We start from the raw sequence: 17,130 nt of genomic DNA, 5'->3' as shown, positions 1-17,130 counted from the left end.
ATGCGGTCTGCGTCACACTGTGCAAAAACATATCTCCACTTTGGATGTCACTAATTATATGAATTGTCTGTCCGGTTCCATTAGAATAATTAATGGTGTCTTACTAATCTCTAGATAAAGAGAATAATCCCATTGGCTCCGACGTGGGCTCTGTGTTGGTTCAATGGCAAACAAGTTGGAAATCCTAGTGGATATGTTTGTTTTCCCCCCTTTTCAAATGAATTTAAAATGCCTCTGCTTGAAAAATAGCTGTTGTCATTTTGATCCTACGGCACCTAACTAGCAGGATATTAAAGAGTTATCAATACAATCTTTCATTTTCACATAATTTACATAAATATTAAGTCAAATCGACAAAACAACACTGTGCAGAATGTAAGGTGGGCTTTGGAAAAGCTTTAAATGAGTACAACTTATTTAGGTCTTTTTTTCTATTTTTTTCCAGGTGACAATGCATGCAGTTTGAATTATGGCGGCTGTGGTACCCTCTGCCTTGCCATCCCAGGAGGCAGAGTGTGTGCCTGCGCTGACAACCAGGTTCTGGAGAAGAACAATGTCACCTGTACAGGTAGGAGGATATAATGAATCAGACAAAGCAAGAGGCTTAAAATCATCTTTTCCCAGTGCTCTGTAATCCCTCCACACTACGGGGAGAAGACCAACTAATCTGCATCTCTTCCAGTGCAGGAGAAAAACATCCCCATTGGGTTTCCGTATAATTCATTCCAAATCCCAGTGGTTAAGAATGAGGTTATGCCACTATTATACGTGTGTTTTCATATCATTAGAGCTGTGCCAATGATGTCCACCAAACCCATTCTTCTTAGAAATGAGCCAGTTAATTTTGCTGCACCGTTGTTTTCTCCCAGAAACCTCCAGCAGCGGTTCAGAACCTCAGCGATGTAAAAGTGAGGAGTTTCAGTGCCGGAACCAACGCTGCATTCAGGCTCGGTGGAAGTGCGATGGAGACAACGACTGCCTGGATGGCAGCGACGAGGAGAGCCACATATGCTGTGAGCACTGTTAAATTGGTGTCTTTAGGTTCACTTGCATCAGGGGTGTCCAAACTTTTTCCACTGAGGGCCACACACGGAAAAATTTAAGCATACGGGGGCCGTTTTGATATTTTCCATTTTCAAACCATAACAAAATATATAGATTTTTTTTTTAACCTTTAGGGTTCCCGGGGACCAGTCAAGGGTCTCAGTCATTAAAATGTTAAAAATAAGTCAAATTATTATTTTTTTTTTTACAGTATATCTCTATATCAACTTCAGGTTGATATCAAGTAAAAAAAAAAAAAACAGGTTTTATGCCTTTTCTGTCAAAGACAACTTTGTTTTTTATAGTAAAACTGAAATATTCAGTATTTAGTAATTAGAGCCCTAAAAGATCAATAATGCAGGACACCATTGATATGAATTATTTAATATTTTTGAGTAATCACAGTGAAAAGTTAAATAAAATCCCACTAAATATATTTGGGATCCAAAAGGTCTTCCACTCATAAAGTGATACATTTATATTAGGTTTTTTTTTAAACTTTTCACACTTAAATTACAAGATCAACTTCAGATATACAGTATCTGTCGATTTTAGGTTTGAACTATTATTTTGTTTGTTTTATGCTCTTTTTTCAAATACAACTTTTATGTTTTTATATGGCAACCACACAATATATGCAATATTTTTCCCACATAAAACATTTTAAAGTGAATTTTTTTAAGTAATAATTCATTGTAACATAGATTTTTTTGTCTTTTTTCTTTTTTTTTTTCCTCGAGCAATGGCAAAAAAATAAATAAATAAATAAACAAAGACAAACGAAAAAAAAAACAGCCTGCATGGCAGCTTTGTGTCAACATTGCAACTTTTTCTCGTTAGATTTCACCTCATTCCACTTTTTTAAAATGTATTTTTTTTAATTTTTGCAATACTATCAATTTTGCAATTTTTGCAGAATGTGTGGGGGGCCGGTAAACGATTAGCTGCGGGCCGCAAATGGCCCCCGGGCCGCACTTTGGACACCTTTGACTTACATGCATGTTATAACTACTCAAATGTAATGTCATTTACTATAAATCAACCATAGGTACCACTGGTACTTAACCACAACTCCTTCATTTCCACTGCACGCCCCCACGAAAGCACTTGTACAAAGCCTGACTCACATGGTCAGTAGCTCGCATTTATGTGATGTATGGCTGCAATTTGTCACACAGATAACACAAATGATCTCTTCATGGAGGCTGTCGGAAAGCATAATGCTCCACACACGATATTGATTTTTATTATTTCCTGTCTTCCCATTCCTTATTTTTCACAATTTGTAGCATGTGTTAGAGCCTTGTCTTCTATTTTGCAGACAATCACTCGTGTTCAACGGATCACTTCAAATGCAAAAACAACCGCTGCATTCCAAAAAGGTGGCTTTGCGATGGCAAAAATGACTGTGGTGATAATGAGGATGAGGCAAACGTCACATGTTCAGGTAGGGATATCACTTACATACTTGCAATGAGAAGGGGATTCATACAGCCCCATTTGTCGCGGTTTACCTGACACATGAAACATGACGAATTGTGGGGCTGCACTACCCACTTCAGCCACCAGATTGCAGTACAATGTTGATTATCTTAAAATGTGTTTTATGACAATTCCAACTTTGACCACAGCTTTGGTTGCTATGGAGAGTGGCACTTTCCTTCACTTTCAGCAGACTGCATTGCAAAATGATTAACCTCCCTTTTCCTCTCACGCGAGAGCCGCCCAGGAATGGGGCCATATGAAACTCTTCCCTACTGTAGGACATGCAATAAATATAATAGATTGGATTGGACTGACAACAACATTATGTCCACTTCAGGTCCAACACAAGGGCTGTATAAAATAGGTATGCATTAGGGTTGTACGGTATACCGGTATTAGTAGTACAGTATACCGGTATTAGCATAGTACCGCGATACCAATGAGTCATATTCGGTCACTATACCGCCTCTGAAAAGTATTGGTTCCCAATGACACAATATGTTACTGCATACGTCAGCAGACTAAATTAGGAGCTTTTGTATGTTTACTTACTACTAAAAGACAAGTTGCCTTGTATGTTCACTATTTCATGCCGACAAACTTGCAATAAGAAACATATATTTAATGTACCCTAAGATTTTTTTGTAAAGATAAAGCCAATAGTGCAATTTTTTGTAGTCCCCTTTATTTCGAAAAGTATCGAAAAGTACCGAAAAATATCAAAATAATTTTGGTACCGGTATCGGTAACAAAATATTGGTATCGGGACAACACTAGTGAACACTAGAAATGAAAATTATTGTCCAAAACCAAACATTTGGAAACCAAGGCCTAAAACCAAAAACCAATACACCAAACTAAATTATAATGCCAGTTATTATTACCATTATTATTTTTGGATACATGCTCACCTTTGTCCCGCCCATTTGGCGTTAATAAAAGTAAAATGCAGAACAATTCAGTGCAGAAATATTCTTAGATTCAAAACTCAAGACCAACTTCCAGTGAATTAAGACTGAAGCAATCGGTCTCAGAACCAGCCAATGAGGTGTCACGTTTGTAGTTCCATGACATGGGTCTTTTTCAAGATTGAAACGCAAACAATACAGTTACATAAATTCAGTGAAAAAAACCCGATTGCTAATAAAGACACAAATTACCTTCCATACTTCTTACCCAGGAATTTGTAGAATCCGAAATGCGCCCAAACTTTTGCCCTCAGTGAAGACAAGGTTGACTATTTATTTCTCCTCCATGCTGAAACTGTTGTGTTTACAGAGGGAGTAGACGGCACAGACCACAAGAGGGCATAGTAGCGCTATGTATTTACATCCATCCATTTTCTACCGCTTATCCCTTTCGGGGTCGCGGCGGAAGCTGGAGCCTATCTCAGCAATATATTTACAATATATATAATAACCAAACAATAATATAACTAAACTAGAGAATGGAGTGGGACTAAATTCAAGAGTGTATGGTGTGAGACTATGTGTGAGTATTAGCTGTTGAGTGTTACCGTAATGTTGAGTGAGAAGCAGGAAGTCCCGGAGTTGAAAGGCTGGCTTGAATGTGATCCAAGAGTCAGGGAAGCAGAAGGAACGCGGGGGGAAAAGACGAGACGCACAGCTTGTCACGAGGACCGAAGGCAGACTGCTGGAAGGACGACAAGGAAGACACGGGACTAATCAAACACGGGGAATAAAACACAGAGAGTAAAGAGCAAGATTGCATAAAGCACGATGATCGCTTACTGTATGTGAACGGATGGTTACGTTCTGGCCCGAATAATAATAATAATAAGGCAGGACCTCTGATCAACCACAGGTGCGTTAGTTGCTGGTGATTGAGTGCAGCTGCCTGCTGAAAGTGCGTTCTTGGAGGTGCACAGATTCAAAATAGGAAATAGGAATCACGATTCAAAACTGAATTTATTTTTACCGGCACTCCTGATTATGAAGTTAAAAAGAATCAGAACATATTTAGCATGTAATGACAGTTTAAACGGATTTACCCCCGGAACCGATGCAATAATAGATTTGTCACACTGCAGAGTGGCAGCTGTACGTCAGAAACACTTAGTGTATCACATTATCTCCCTGAGTGGTGTCTCCGTGGAGCTTCTAATCCTTGGAGGATCCATCAACACGCATTAACTAGAAGGTGATGAATGCTACCTCATCATTAGATTGACGCGTGTACTCCGCAACAACGGGATATACGGGTCCGGGTGCCCACCAGTGCTGTGCAGCATGTAACTGTCAGCGCATCAAGTGGCACATTTCCCAAGGCTCTCAGACCTTCTGAGCTGCACTGAGTGATGGAGCGATAAAGCACAAGGCAGACATTGACACCGCAGTGATGTAGTGATCATTAGGGTTGTTCTTAGCATCCCACATTGACTTATGCGGGTTGGAATTTAATTAAGTGCAGTTTTCTTCCTCTCTCGCAGCCCAGTCCTGTCAGACTGACCAGTTCTCGTGCCAGAATGGGCGATGTATACCCCAAGCTTGGCTCTGCGACAGGGAGGATGACTGCGGTGATACGTCTGATGAAGTATCATGTAGTAAGTATCAAATATTTATATCCCCCATTTCTCATTCACCTGGCATTTGAATATCACGTCAGCTACATTTGATTGATTTTAGTTAATTTTTTATACGGCACCCCAGCGTCCAAAATCCGGCCCGCGGGAAGTCCCAAGTTAAAAAATAAAAATAAAAATATCTATATTTAAAAAAAAAATGTTTTATTTATTTTATTTTTTTTAAAATGTGTCCTTACTAGTCAATTTTCTACCGTCTCCTAGCCACTCAGGCAAATCATATTGTCTAAAAATGCATTTTACCATCGATAACGTGACATGCAGCAAGTGCGCTCTTTAAGTCAATTAGTGCGCGAGGAATATATATGTATGAATACATATATGTATACATATCTATATATACATGGACATATACATATGCATATATACACACACATATATACACATTTACATATACATATACATATACACACACACACACATTTACATATAATATATATATATATATATATATATATATATATATATATATATATATATATATATATATATATATATATATATATATATATATATGTATATATATATGTATATATATATATATATATATATATATATATATATATATATATATATATATATATATATATATATATATATATATATACTACACATATATATTTATACACACACACACATACATATATATATATATATATATATATATATATATATATATATATATATATATATATATATATATATATATATATATATATATATATATATATATATATATATATATATATAGCCCGGCCCCCAGCCAAATTGTTTTACCCCAATGCAGCCCCGGAGTCAAAACGTTTGGGGACCCCTGTTGTACGGTATACCGGTATTAGAGTAGTACCGCGATACTAATGAATAATGTTCGGTATGATACCGTCTCTAAAACGTACCGTATATAAATATTATTTCCAGCTGAAACACAGTGATGAAGCTGGGTGGTCTTTACAACAAGATGACATAACTGCATTTCACCTTACACTGCACACATATTTGACTTGTTTAAGACTTAAAAAAAACAGGTGTTGATGAAAGACTTTCCTGCTCTGAGATGTTACAGTACATCATGATGGAGGCATGTGTAATTGTTTTGTAGCATCCCGTGAGGTGTGTATTACTTTTTTTTGTTCGGTTTGTATTTCATGAAGTTTTGCTCTTTTTTTTTGTGTGTGTGTTTTTTGTTTGTTTTCATTATATCTGAATGTATTTTTTTGGTTTGTATGCTTGTGAATCTGGGCTATCCATTAAGTAAGACTACTTATTATGTTGAAGGGGGCAGGAAATATAAGATTTTCTTCATCCTGTTCCTTCTCAAGCATAGGTGTGTAAATATGTGTTTAGTTGCTAAAGTTTAATTGTCTATTGATCAAAAATGCACATCAATGAAGGAGATAATTTAAAAAAAGTGTTACGGTCTAATTTGTGCTAGTATAATTGCTAATTAAATTGCATCTTTTCAAACATTGCATTGCAAACAAATTATATATAGTACCTATAAGAGGAATATCAATAATGGTATTGTATCAATAAAATCTTAACGATACGCTTCAGTTCTTCAGTGTTTTTTTCTCACCATTCACCAATTGTTGTTACTCAATATGGGTAAACAAAAGCCAACAAACCATCATGGAAAGAAGGAAGGATTTGTGGACTTAAAAAGGACTATTTACAAGAAATATGGAGTATGGCTCGCAAATCCGGAAAGAACACGTCCACAATTTCAACCATTCTAAATAAGGACGTTTATATGCCAAAGGTATCAAATATATTTGCAAGGACGAAGAGACAGTGCAAAACCAGGTCAAAAACATTTGCTCGTGTGGATAGATGAAAAGCAGCTAGCAGGGGATAGCTGCTCACCATTTATATGGCAACTCGATGTCCAAATGTGACCATGCCTGAAACCAGCACAGAATAACGATCTAAGGCAGGCCTGGGCAATTATTTTGACTTGGGGGGGCCAAATTTAGAGAAAAAAAATGTGTCTATATCTATTTTTAGGAACACTAATACAAAACATCACAATAATGTCTGATCGAATGCTAAAACGTTATGACAGACCGCCTTAAAAAACGAAAAGGAATTTTAAATTGTTTTACTGAAAGAGACACCCAGAATGCACATGAAAATAAATAATGTCGGATTTACAATATTAACTATGAACGATAAAACACTTAATATTGACAACATATGAACGTCACAAACACAGCGAAATATTAACGCGAAGGGTAAAAATAAAACCCACCTACAATCTGATATATCACTAAGCTTTAGAACTTTGTTGTACAAATCTCCTTCCGTGTCTGTACCTGACTCCCGCATTTCAGGCTGGCCGCTCCGGAAACACTCTGTGGAAACGCTCCCCACCCACACTGCTTGATGCCTCGTCTGAGCTGCTTGACGTAGAATACCATAGTAACTAGTATATCATGCAAAAGCGCCGATTCCAACCATTGAAATACTTTGCATAGTTCAAGACTTACGGTAATTTGAAAACATCACTGCGCATCATAATGGCAGCTATAGTTTCCATCTTAAAGATCTAAAAAAAGTATTTGGGAATGTCCGGCGGAGGAGTTTATCAATCACTTCGAGTATTTTTTTGCTGACACCGTATGGACAATATAAAGTGTTATGTTAGATATGTCTTTGGAATGTGGCAATAATTAGGGGTAGCCAGAAAAAACTTATGCAAGCACGAGGAGAACATGCCATCTCCACGTTGAGATGTTCCAATGGAGGTTTGAACTGACGTTTAAATTTGAAAGATACTGTACATATAAGCTGCCGCACTACAGTAATACTGAGTGAGTGCTCGGTGGCAACCCAAAGAAATGATGTTGAATAATTTCTAGTCAGATGAACACGGGTTTGCATACGCACACACACACAAACTCGACCTGTGGCCACACGCAGAGAGAAATCACTGCAGGACTACCGGGCTTTCCATCGGTAGTCTCCTGAAGCTTAGACACAAGTTCACCATTCAGGTCACCCCGCAGCACGAAGCGTGACGTTCTATCAGACTGCTCACTGGGCCGCAAGTAACAGGATATTTAAAACGAAGACAAATTAAGTCTTCATCCCAATGGGGAAAGTAAATGTGAGAGCTTGACAAAATACATTGCACAGACGCACTGTCAGTCAAATGAGGTTTGGACAAGGGTCTGACGAGAGAGAATAATTGCAGACACTTACATTGATCCATGTTTAGTGTCAGACAGAAGATGCCAAAACCAATTTTTGGTTAGCACTGAGACAACCCTCATTGTGGTGCGAACTATGGGGTTATTTATGCCTCAATCGTGTTTGTAGTTCCTCAAGTATATTATTAAAACAATTTGCGATACTGATGTAACATGCATCTCATGCATTTGGAATACCTGCCTGGATTTCAAGAGAGATGTGGCATCTGAGCCGAGGAAGTCGTTGTGGCTTGTGCAGCCCTTTGAGACACTTGTGATTTAGGGCTATATAAATATACTTTGATTGATTGATTGATTGACTTTTAATTGTTTGCAAAAAATAATACAGGGACTAGTCGTTTATTGTATATGTTAAATGTTTACATGACCTCTGACCATACTTGCCAACCTTGAAACCTCCGATATCGTGAGGTGGGGGGGTGCGTGTTTGGGGCGGGGGGGCGCGGTTAAGGGTGTGGTTAAGAGGAGAGTATATTTACAACTAGAATTCACCAACTCAAGTATTTCATATATATATATATATATATATATATATATATATATATATATATATATATATATATATATATATATATATATATATATATATATATATATATATATATATATATATATATATATATATGTATATATATATATATATATATATATATATATATGTATATATATGAAATACTTGACTTTCAGTGAATTATAGCTATATATATATATATATATATATATATATATATATATATATATATATATATATATATATATATATATATATATATATATATATATATATATATATATATATATATATATATATATATAAGTTAAACAGGACAATACTGCCATCTACTGGATAGCCTCCGGTACACTGAAATTCAAGTATTTATATTATTTATATGTGTAATAAAATACATATATATATATATATATATATATATATATATATATATATATATATATATATATATATATATATATATGTATTTTATTAATTATATTGTAATAAAATACATATATTGTAATAAAATACATATATATATATATATATATATATATATATATATATATATATATATATATATATATATATATATATATATATATATGTATTTTATTACACATATAAATAATATAAATACTTGAATTTCAGTGTACCGGAGGCTATCCAGTAGATGGCAGTATTGTCCTGTTTAACTTCTCCGTTCATGAATGAGTATATCATTTCGGCCACTGTGCCACCGTGTTTTGTAGAACAAGTCTGTTCTAAAAAATGTACAGGCAACATACATACCCCTTCCCCTTCGAACTGTCCTGGATGAACTGAAATTCTTGTTTCCATTCGTTTTGGAACTTGCAAGCGTATTTCTTCATCTTGCTCGTCGACGGCGTCGCCATGTCTGTAACTTCCTCGTTCTTCTGCTTCGTCTCCTTGTTGTGTGCGCGGTTGTGCACTCTACTCTAAAAGCCGTAGATGTTATGACGTCATTGGGCAGGCAAGCTGTTTATATTGTGGGAAAGCGGACGTGAGAACAGGCTGTCCCCACTCAGGTCCGCATTGAGCTGGAGGGGGCGTGGCCTCCAGCTCCGGCTGAATACCGGGAGTTTGTCGGGAGAAAATTTCTGCCGGGAGGTTATCGGGAGAGGCGCTGAATACCGGGAGTCTCCCGCTTAAAACGGGAGGGTTGGCAAGTATGCCTCTGACTAAGGGCCTGATCTACTAAAATCCAAATAACAAGTGCTGAATAGCGTGTGCAAACTATAAAATTGTGTGTACTGTTAGTGGGCGTGTTGCGTGTGATCTACTATGACTGCATGTACAATTGATAACTGGTGCAGACCACCTTATTTTAATGAGATTGTTGCATGTGCTATGAAGCTTTCACTCTGTACTGCACATTCTGCTCCGACCTGTGTTTTTTTGCTATATTTTGAACCATGCAGCAGACCATTATGTACCACTTTTCCATTTTAGAAGCAGTCCTGCAGTGCATCTTCAAGGGAACCCACTTTTTTGAGACGCTGGCTGGAAATGGGATCTATGGCTCTTTAAAGGGAGCCGTTTCTTTCAAGGGGCCGTTTGAAAGACTGGCTCGTAATTGTAGTTAGGTTTTTTTAACGTTTTAATTATCTATTTAATTATTTTATTAAGAAAACAATCCCTAGTATCAAGGTGTAGATCAGACTGGTTTTAATTTACACACATAGTATTCAATTGGTGGACATTACTCTGAAATATTTGCCATCATTTAATTGTTTTTTTTGTGTTTTCATTGTAAACATTCCATTAGGCGGTGTCATATTTCCATGCTTTGGCAGTGACATCACTAGTTTGAATTTTACCTCACCTAAAAAAAATGTGTGGCAGTTTAACAATACAGAAACACATTCCAGAAATAATAAGTAAGAATAGAATGGATAAAAAAAATAATATATATATATATATATATATAAATTAGGACATAATTTAAATGTGAGTACAAAATTGTACTACCATACGTGGTGTGCTTTTGCTTGAAATACTACCCTTTAGAATAATGAACCCGAAAATTGAATCCAAATAAAAATATATACATAAAATAAATACATTGAAAAATATATAATTATATTTATTAAATTACATTAAATTAAATTAAAACTAAATATATAATTTTAATAATATCAATATTTTTATAAATATATATATATATATATTACAATATACTTTTTTATTTAAAAAAAAGTTTATCTAAATTCTGCTAAGTTTACTTTAACTTTGTCCAGTTGTCAGTCTTGTTGTGGCAGGCACGTGCAGAGTGTGCAATTGCTGACGCTAAATTTGCATGTGCATAAAAAAAAACAGCTCCCAAACAAACGGCTCACAACAGGTAATCGGTTCTCACTTAAAAGGGCCTTTTAAAAAAACTTGATTCATTCTTGACACTAACTCGAATGTTCCAGCGCAAGAAAATGCATATTGCAAGAAAGGTTGTTTCATATCTCTGAAAAAACAAACATCATTAAAAAGTAAGTGACCTAATACGGAAGAGATGCTTTTAAGATTTAGAAATGCCTGGGAAACAGTAGCTTCTGTGGACACTACTCCGCTACTTGGACATGAAATTATCTTCTGCACCGAAAAGCTGTTTGTTGTAGAAAACAGCAATCGAGAAGTGCCTACTGCCCCACACTGATAGTATCTATACAGATCTTCAATTAATCTCAGTTTTCCCTCTTAACGTTTGTTCTCTTTGGGGTCCGGTCGATCCCTATACGAGCTGCAGAGATTTGTCTGGAGTTTTGGCATCATTTGACATTGACTCGTCCTGGAAGTTAAACTTCTTTTAAGGCTCCATTTGCTTTCTCGCACAATATTTACAAGTGTTGTCCTCGGAGATAATGCAACATCCTGGTTTGAATCCAAATTATGATGCTGTTAATAACTATCAAGACTTACAGTTAACACATAGATAACCACATGTCATATTCAAAGTCCTCATGTGTTCAGGGACATATTTCCCGAGTTTATAAACATAATCTAAAAAAAAGTTAAAATAAAGTGGTCCTCGTGTGAACTGGAGCCTCCATGTTTGTTATTTTGTAGTTTTATACAGTATAGGCGATATTTATAAACCCTCGGTTACATTGGTGGCAGCGGTGGGATTTAGGTCCCGCAAAAGAAAGACGTTTAATTACTGCAAAGTTCTGAGAGTCAGTTAGCTTCATAGTTAGCCGCAGCTAGCAACGGCGGAGCGTCGTCTTGTCAGAAAGCACGAAGACTTATTTCATCTTGCTGCTGCAATGTGGAATAAAAGCGAGGACCCGCTGGACTATAGCTACAGAGAGCAACGTGGAGACAGATCGTTCGCCAGCAATGTAAAAATTGAGCTCCCGCAGCCATTTTCCGGTGAGGAAAAACAAAGTTTCCCCTGCTGGGCCAGGCAATATGAAGTAGCAGTGAAGGCGCTGGTTGGAGGCACGGGCAGTAGCTTTGATTATGAACTGGTGAGGATTTTACCCACGCGGCTGACAAAGGCTGCTTTTCTTCTATGGGATAGCTTGCCAGCTGCTGTTCAGGGGGACTAGGTGAAAGAGAAATTGCAGGAGGCTTTCGGACAAAAACGTTTCCTAGACTGTTTCAGAGCAAACATCTCTGCCCGCCTACGTGCTCCCGGAGAGAGTTTGGAAGTATACGCCGCAGACATAAGCAAGCTAGTTCAAGAGGCATTCCCAGGCTACGGTGATATAGCCCAGAAAGAGGAGAAATTTCGCAGATTTTTGGCTGGATTCGACCCAGCTCTGAGAGCTAAATGTCATGAGCAGGGAGCGACTGATTTGGAGGAGGCCCTGACCATCGCTGGCCGGTGTGAGATGGCCAGAGAGGCCCTAAAGATGGACTATGTCAGCACACAGGTACGCCCACCTCCCACTGAAAGCGGTACAGCGGCCATGGTGCACTCCATATCTGATGATGGCGGTGGGTTGTATAGGACTATGGACAGACTTACGGCAGATATGAGGGAAATGAGGATGGAAATGAAACGAATGGCAGAGGAAAACACCCGACTGCGATCCAGCCACTGGAAAGATGAACGGCGAGCACCTCATCCAGTACGTGGAAGTCAGTGTCAATGTACTTGTGGGGAGAAATGCTGCCCGTCTCGCCCATGGGGTCAACAAAGAGGGCGTTCACCTGACCGTGGCCAAGAACAGAGAGGGCGTTCACCTGACCGTGGCTGGCGCGAGTGGTGCGCAGAAGGAGGGCCGAGGGAGAAACAGGACTATTGGGGCCCCTACAACAACCGAGCCAACTCCCCAAGTTGGCGGGGTCCAAGACCTGCTAGAAGCCCCTCTAATGAGGAAACACAGAGACGTCGAGGTGTGCATTTTCTCTCCCCCAGGAGGGAATACGCAACAAACCAGTCGGGAAAAGAGATGTAGCTGATGTTGCAGCCCAAACGTCAGCTACAGAACCTACGGGCCCTATGGAGGGAGGGATGTTTATCCCCTCCATGAGCAATGCAATGACACCGGACAAGACAGAACAGCGAACCTCATATGTGAGGGGAAGCATTGAAGGGACTGAAATTGACATATTGATCGATTCAGGAGCAACCGAGTCGTTCATCAGTGACAACTTCCGCAGGTCTGTTCCAGCCCTGCACAAGAGACCCTTAACGGCGGATTTTATTGCTGCACGGGCAGTGAATGGACAGTTGCTCGACACACTGGGCACTATAACAGTGACTTTGCGTTTGGAGAAGACCTCCCGGCAGCAGGTTTTCCATGTTATTAGGGGGTCCACACAAACAGCGCTACTGGGCTTGGACTTTCTTGTCGCAAATTACGCCCTTCTGGATTATGCCCGTGGCAAACTACACCTATGGGACACTGCACTTCCATTCCTGAGTGGCAAAGACCTGATCCCGGAGTGTTGTAATGTTTCCATCGCCACTGTTGTGAGATGCTGGTGCCTGTGAGTGTGTCCCCACCTGGGCCCGTTGTTAAACTTCCTGACTTTGTGGGTTACTTATCACCCAACCTTAAAGGCAAAAGTGAGTGTGTCATAGCTCACACAGTGACATCTGTAAAGGACGGGGTTACCACAGCCCGTGTGTTGAACCCTACAGATCAGGACATTATACTGAGAGAAGGCGTGCACCTGGGGGAGTTTTTCTCCGTGGATGAGGCGGAGATTGTGACACTTCCTCAGGGTCCAACCGAAACTGTCTCTACCATTTCATCCAGTGAGGTGCCTGTTGTGTCACTGGAGGAGTCTTCTGCTAGTCAGCAACAGAAAGCACAACTGGCTGCACTGCTGGCCGAGCATCAGGTGATTTTCAACCCGTCAAAAGGGGGGACTGGCAGATGCACCCTTATCCAACATCACATCAAGACCGGTGATCATCCTCCTTTGCGGCAGCGCGCCTACCGGACTTCACCAGAAAAGAGAGAGGAAATAGACAGGCAGGTGACTGCCCTGTTGGCGGACGGGGTGATTGAGGAAAGCTGCAGCTCATGGGCCTCGCCTGTGGTCCTTGTAAAGAAGAAGAATGGTGAGTGGAGATTCTGCATTGACTATCGTCGTCTGAACAGTGTAACCTTGGAAGATTCTCATCCGCTCCCCAGGGTGGATGAGACCCTGGATGCACTGGCGGGCTCCCTGTGGTTCAGCACATTGGATTTCACTAACGGATATTGGCAGGTCGAGGTCGCTGAGGGAGACAGGGAGAAAACTGCCTTCACCACGGGCCGGGGCCTCTACCAGTGGCGGTCTATGCCGATGGGCCTTACTAACTCACCTGCAACATTTCAGCGCATGATGGAGCTGGTGCTCAGAGGGCTCCCATGGCAAGTGTGTATGGTGTACCTTGACGACGTGTTAATATATAGCCCCACCTTTGAGGCCCATCTCACCAGTTTGCGTGAAGTTTTCTCCAGGATCCATGCAGCTGGCCTCAGGCTGAATCATAAGAAATGGCATCTGACTCGAGATCATGTAGTGTTCCTGGGACATGTTTCTCGCCACGGCTTACAGCCCGACCCTCGAAACACAGACAAAGTCAGAACCTGGCCCACACCACAGAACCCAACCGAAGTGAGAGCCTTTGTGGGCCTTTGCTCTTACTACAGACGCTTTGTTAAAAACTTTGCCCAATGTGCAGCCCCTCTGCACCGCCTCACCTGCAAAGACACACCTTTTAAATGGACAAGTGAGTGTGACACAGCCTTTGAGTACCTGAAGGGGGTGCTTTCATCTGCTCCAGTTGTCACCATGCCTGATTTTAACATCCCTTTTAAAGTGTACACAGATGCCTCTTTGGAAGCAGTGGGGGCGGTGTTGGCTCAGGACCAGGACGGACTGGAGCGTGTGGTGTCATACGCTAGCCAAGCACTCAGTTCCCCAGAAAGCGCTGGTCTACATTTGACAGAGAGCTGTGGGCCGTAGTGTGGGCTACACGGCAATTCTGACATTACATAGGATCAGCTGCCTTTACCATCATAACTGATTACAAGCCTCTGCTGGGCCTGCGTGGCATGTCCATTGACAAGGATCCCACGGGACGCCGAGCAAGATGGATACTGGAACTGGACCCTTATAACTGGAGTATGCAGCACAAGGACGGCAAACGGCATACTAACGCTTATGCACTTTCACGACGTCCTCAAGACCCTGAGCCTAGTGTGGTAAACACAGGTGAGACAACCACACAAGTGAATGTTATAGGCTCAGATATAGAGCCCAGCATTCCCCAACCAGTCACTCAACTGCTACAAACACCCACGGGAAACCCACCGACCTCTGACCTCCATACAGGGGAGCGGCGTGTGGAAAAGAACAGTGGGGCGCAGGACTTGTCATTCAAACATGCACTGTCACATGACGGAACGGAAATGAGGGGGCTACAACGGGCCGACCCAGATATTAATCGGGTGTTGGACTGGATGGAGAGAAGTGGCTCTCGGCCATCTAAGGGGCAGATGAGAGGTAGCTCTAGGTGGCTTCGAAAATTATGGACTGAATATCCCCGCCTCGCTGTTGTTAATGGACTACTTTGCAGGACGGTGAACTCTCCCCTCACCGGAGATGCTCTGTGTCAGGTTGTTATGCCCTCCTCACGTATCTCTGATGTGTTGCAGCATCTACATGGGGGCTCTACATCGGCACATTTTTCCGTGGAACGGGTGTGGGAACGTGCAAGGGAAACTTGCTACTGGCCGTTCATGTTCAAAGATATTCAGCGGTGGTGTGAACAGTGCATCCCATGTCAAACCCGCAAGGCCCCGGTGCCTAAGCATCGGGCACCGATGGGGGGCGTCCATGTAACTCGGCCACTCCAGAGAGTGGCAACGGACATTCTTGAACTGCCAGTGACTTCTAAAGGAAATAGATACGTGTTAGTAGTGGAAGACTACTTTACCAAATTTGTGAATTTGTATGCTCTCTCTAACCAAACAGCACAGTCGGTAGCACAGTGTTTGTTCGATGACTATGTGATGGTGCATGGTGTTCCTGAAGTGATTCATAGTGATCAGGGGCGGAAGTTTGAAGCTGAGATTGTTCAAAGAATGTGTCAGCTCCTGGGAATTAAAAAGACACGCACTACACCTTATAATCCCAAATTGGACGGAATGGTTGAACGCTTTAACCGCACTCTGATCGACCAGCTTGCCAAATCGCTGCTTGCCTGCGGTGGTGAGTGGGATGATTATCTGAAACAGGTGGCTTTCGCCTATAACACATCTGTGCATGCCTGCACCAACTACAGTCCGTACTATCTACTTCACGGACGAGGGGCTCGTGTTCCAGTGGATGTGTTGGTGCCGTCTCATTTGGTGCGCTCTGACTTGACTTTTTCTCATGCTGATTTTGTGGCCTCTTTAGCAGAGAGGCTGGAGACTGCTTTCGCTGGTGCCAGGCAAGGTGGCACCAACGCTCACGAGAAGCAAAAGCTGTACTATGATGGAGCTGTGCGTCACCGGCCGTATGCAGTAGGGGATCTGGTATGGCTACGTAATCCGACTGAGGACAGGATGAAACTTGCTCCCCACTGGAGGGGGCCCTACAGGGTCCTGTCTGTGTTGGACTCTCAAGGGGAACCTGGACTCACCTATCATATTGGCAACCCTTTGGAGTTTGATGGACGGGGGCAGGTCGTCCATTATGATAGACTGAAACGATACACACTACCGATGGCTGCTGGTTTTTCAAATGGCATGCCTACTTCTCCTAGTCAGGCTCCCTCATTGCTGGACGAGGGGTCGCCAGAGGGGGGTGCTGGGGCTGACAAACCGCTGACCTCTGGTGACACAGGGACT

At 40.9% G+C, this 17,130-nt stretch overlaps 1 protein-coding gene across 1 annotated transcript in view; it reads left to right on the top strand.

Annotated features, from left to right (window-relative positions):
- Positions 1–17,130, top strand: part of LOC133663276 (low-density lipoprotein receptor-related protein 1B-like) — an 872,326-nt gene that overhangs the window by 445,075 nt on the left and 410,121 nt on the right. The window contains 4 exon segments of the mRNA XM_062067630.1: positions 446–568; positions 870–1,013; positions 2,366–2,491; positions 4,979–5,092. Of these exon segments, the coding sequence (XP_061923614.1) occupies positions 446–568; positions 870–1,013; positions 2,366–2,491; positions 4,979–5,092 (507 nt within the window).

The sequence above is a fragment of the Entelurus aequoreus genome, linkage group LG13, assembly GCF_033978785.1.
Source record: "Entelurus aequoreus isolate RoL-2023_Sb linkage group LG13, RoL_Eaeq_v1.1, whole genome shotgun sequence".
Lineage (NCBI taxonomy): Eukaryota > Metazoa > Chordata > Actinopteri > Syngnathiformes > Syngnathidae > Entelurus > Entelurus aequoreus.
The sequence above is the reverse complement of the archived record's forward strand: the minus strand, read 5'-3'. Positions and strand labels throughout refer to the sequence as shown.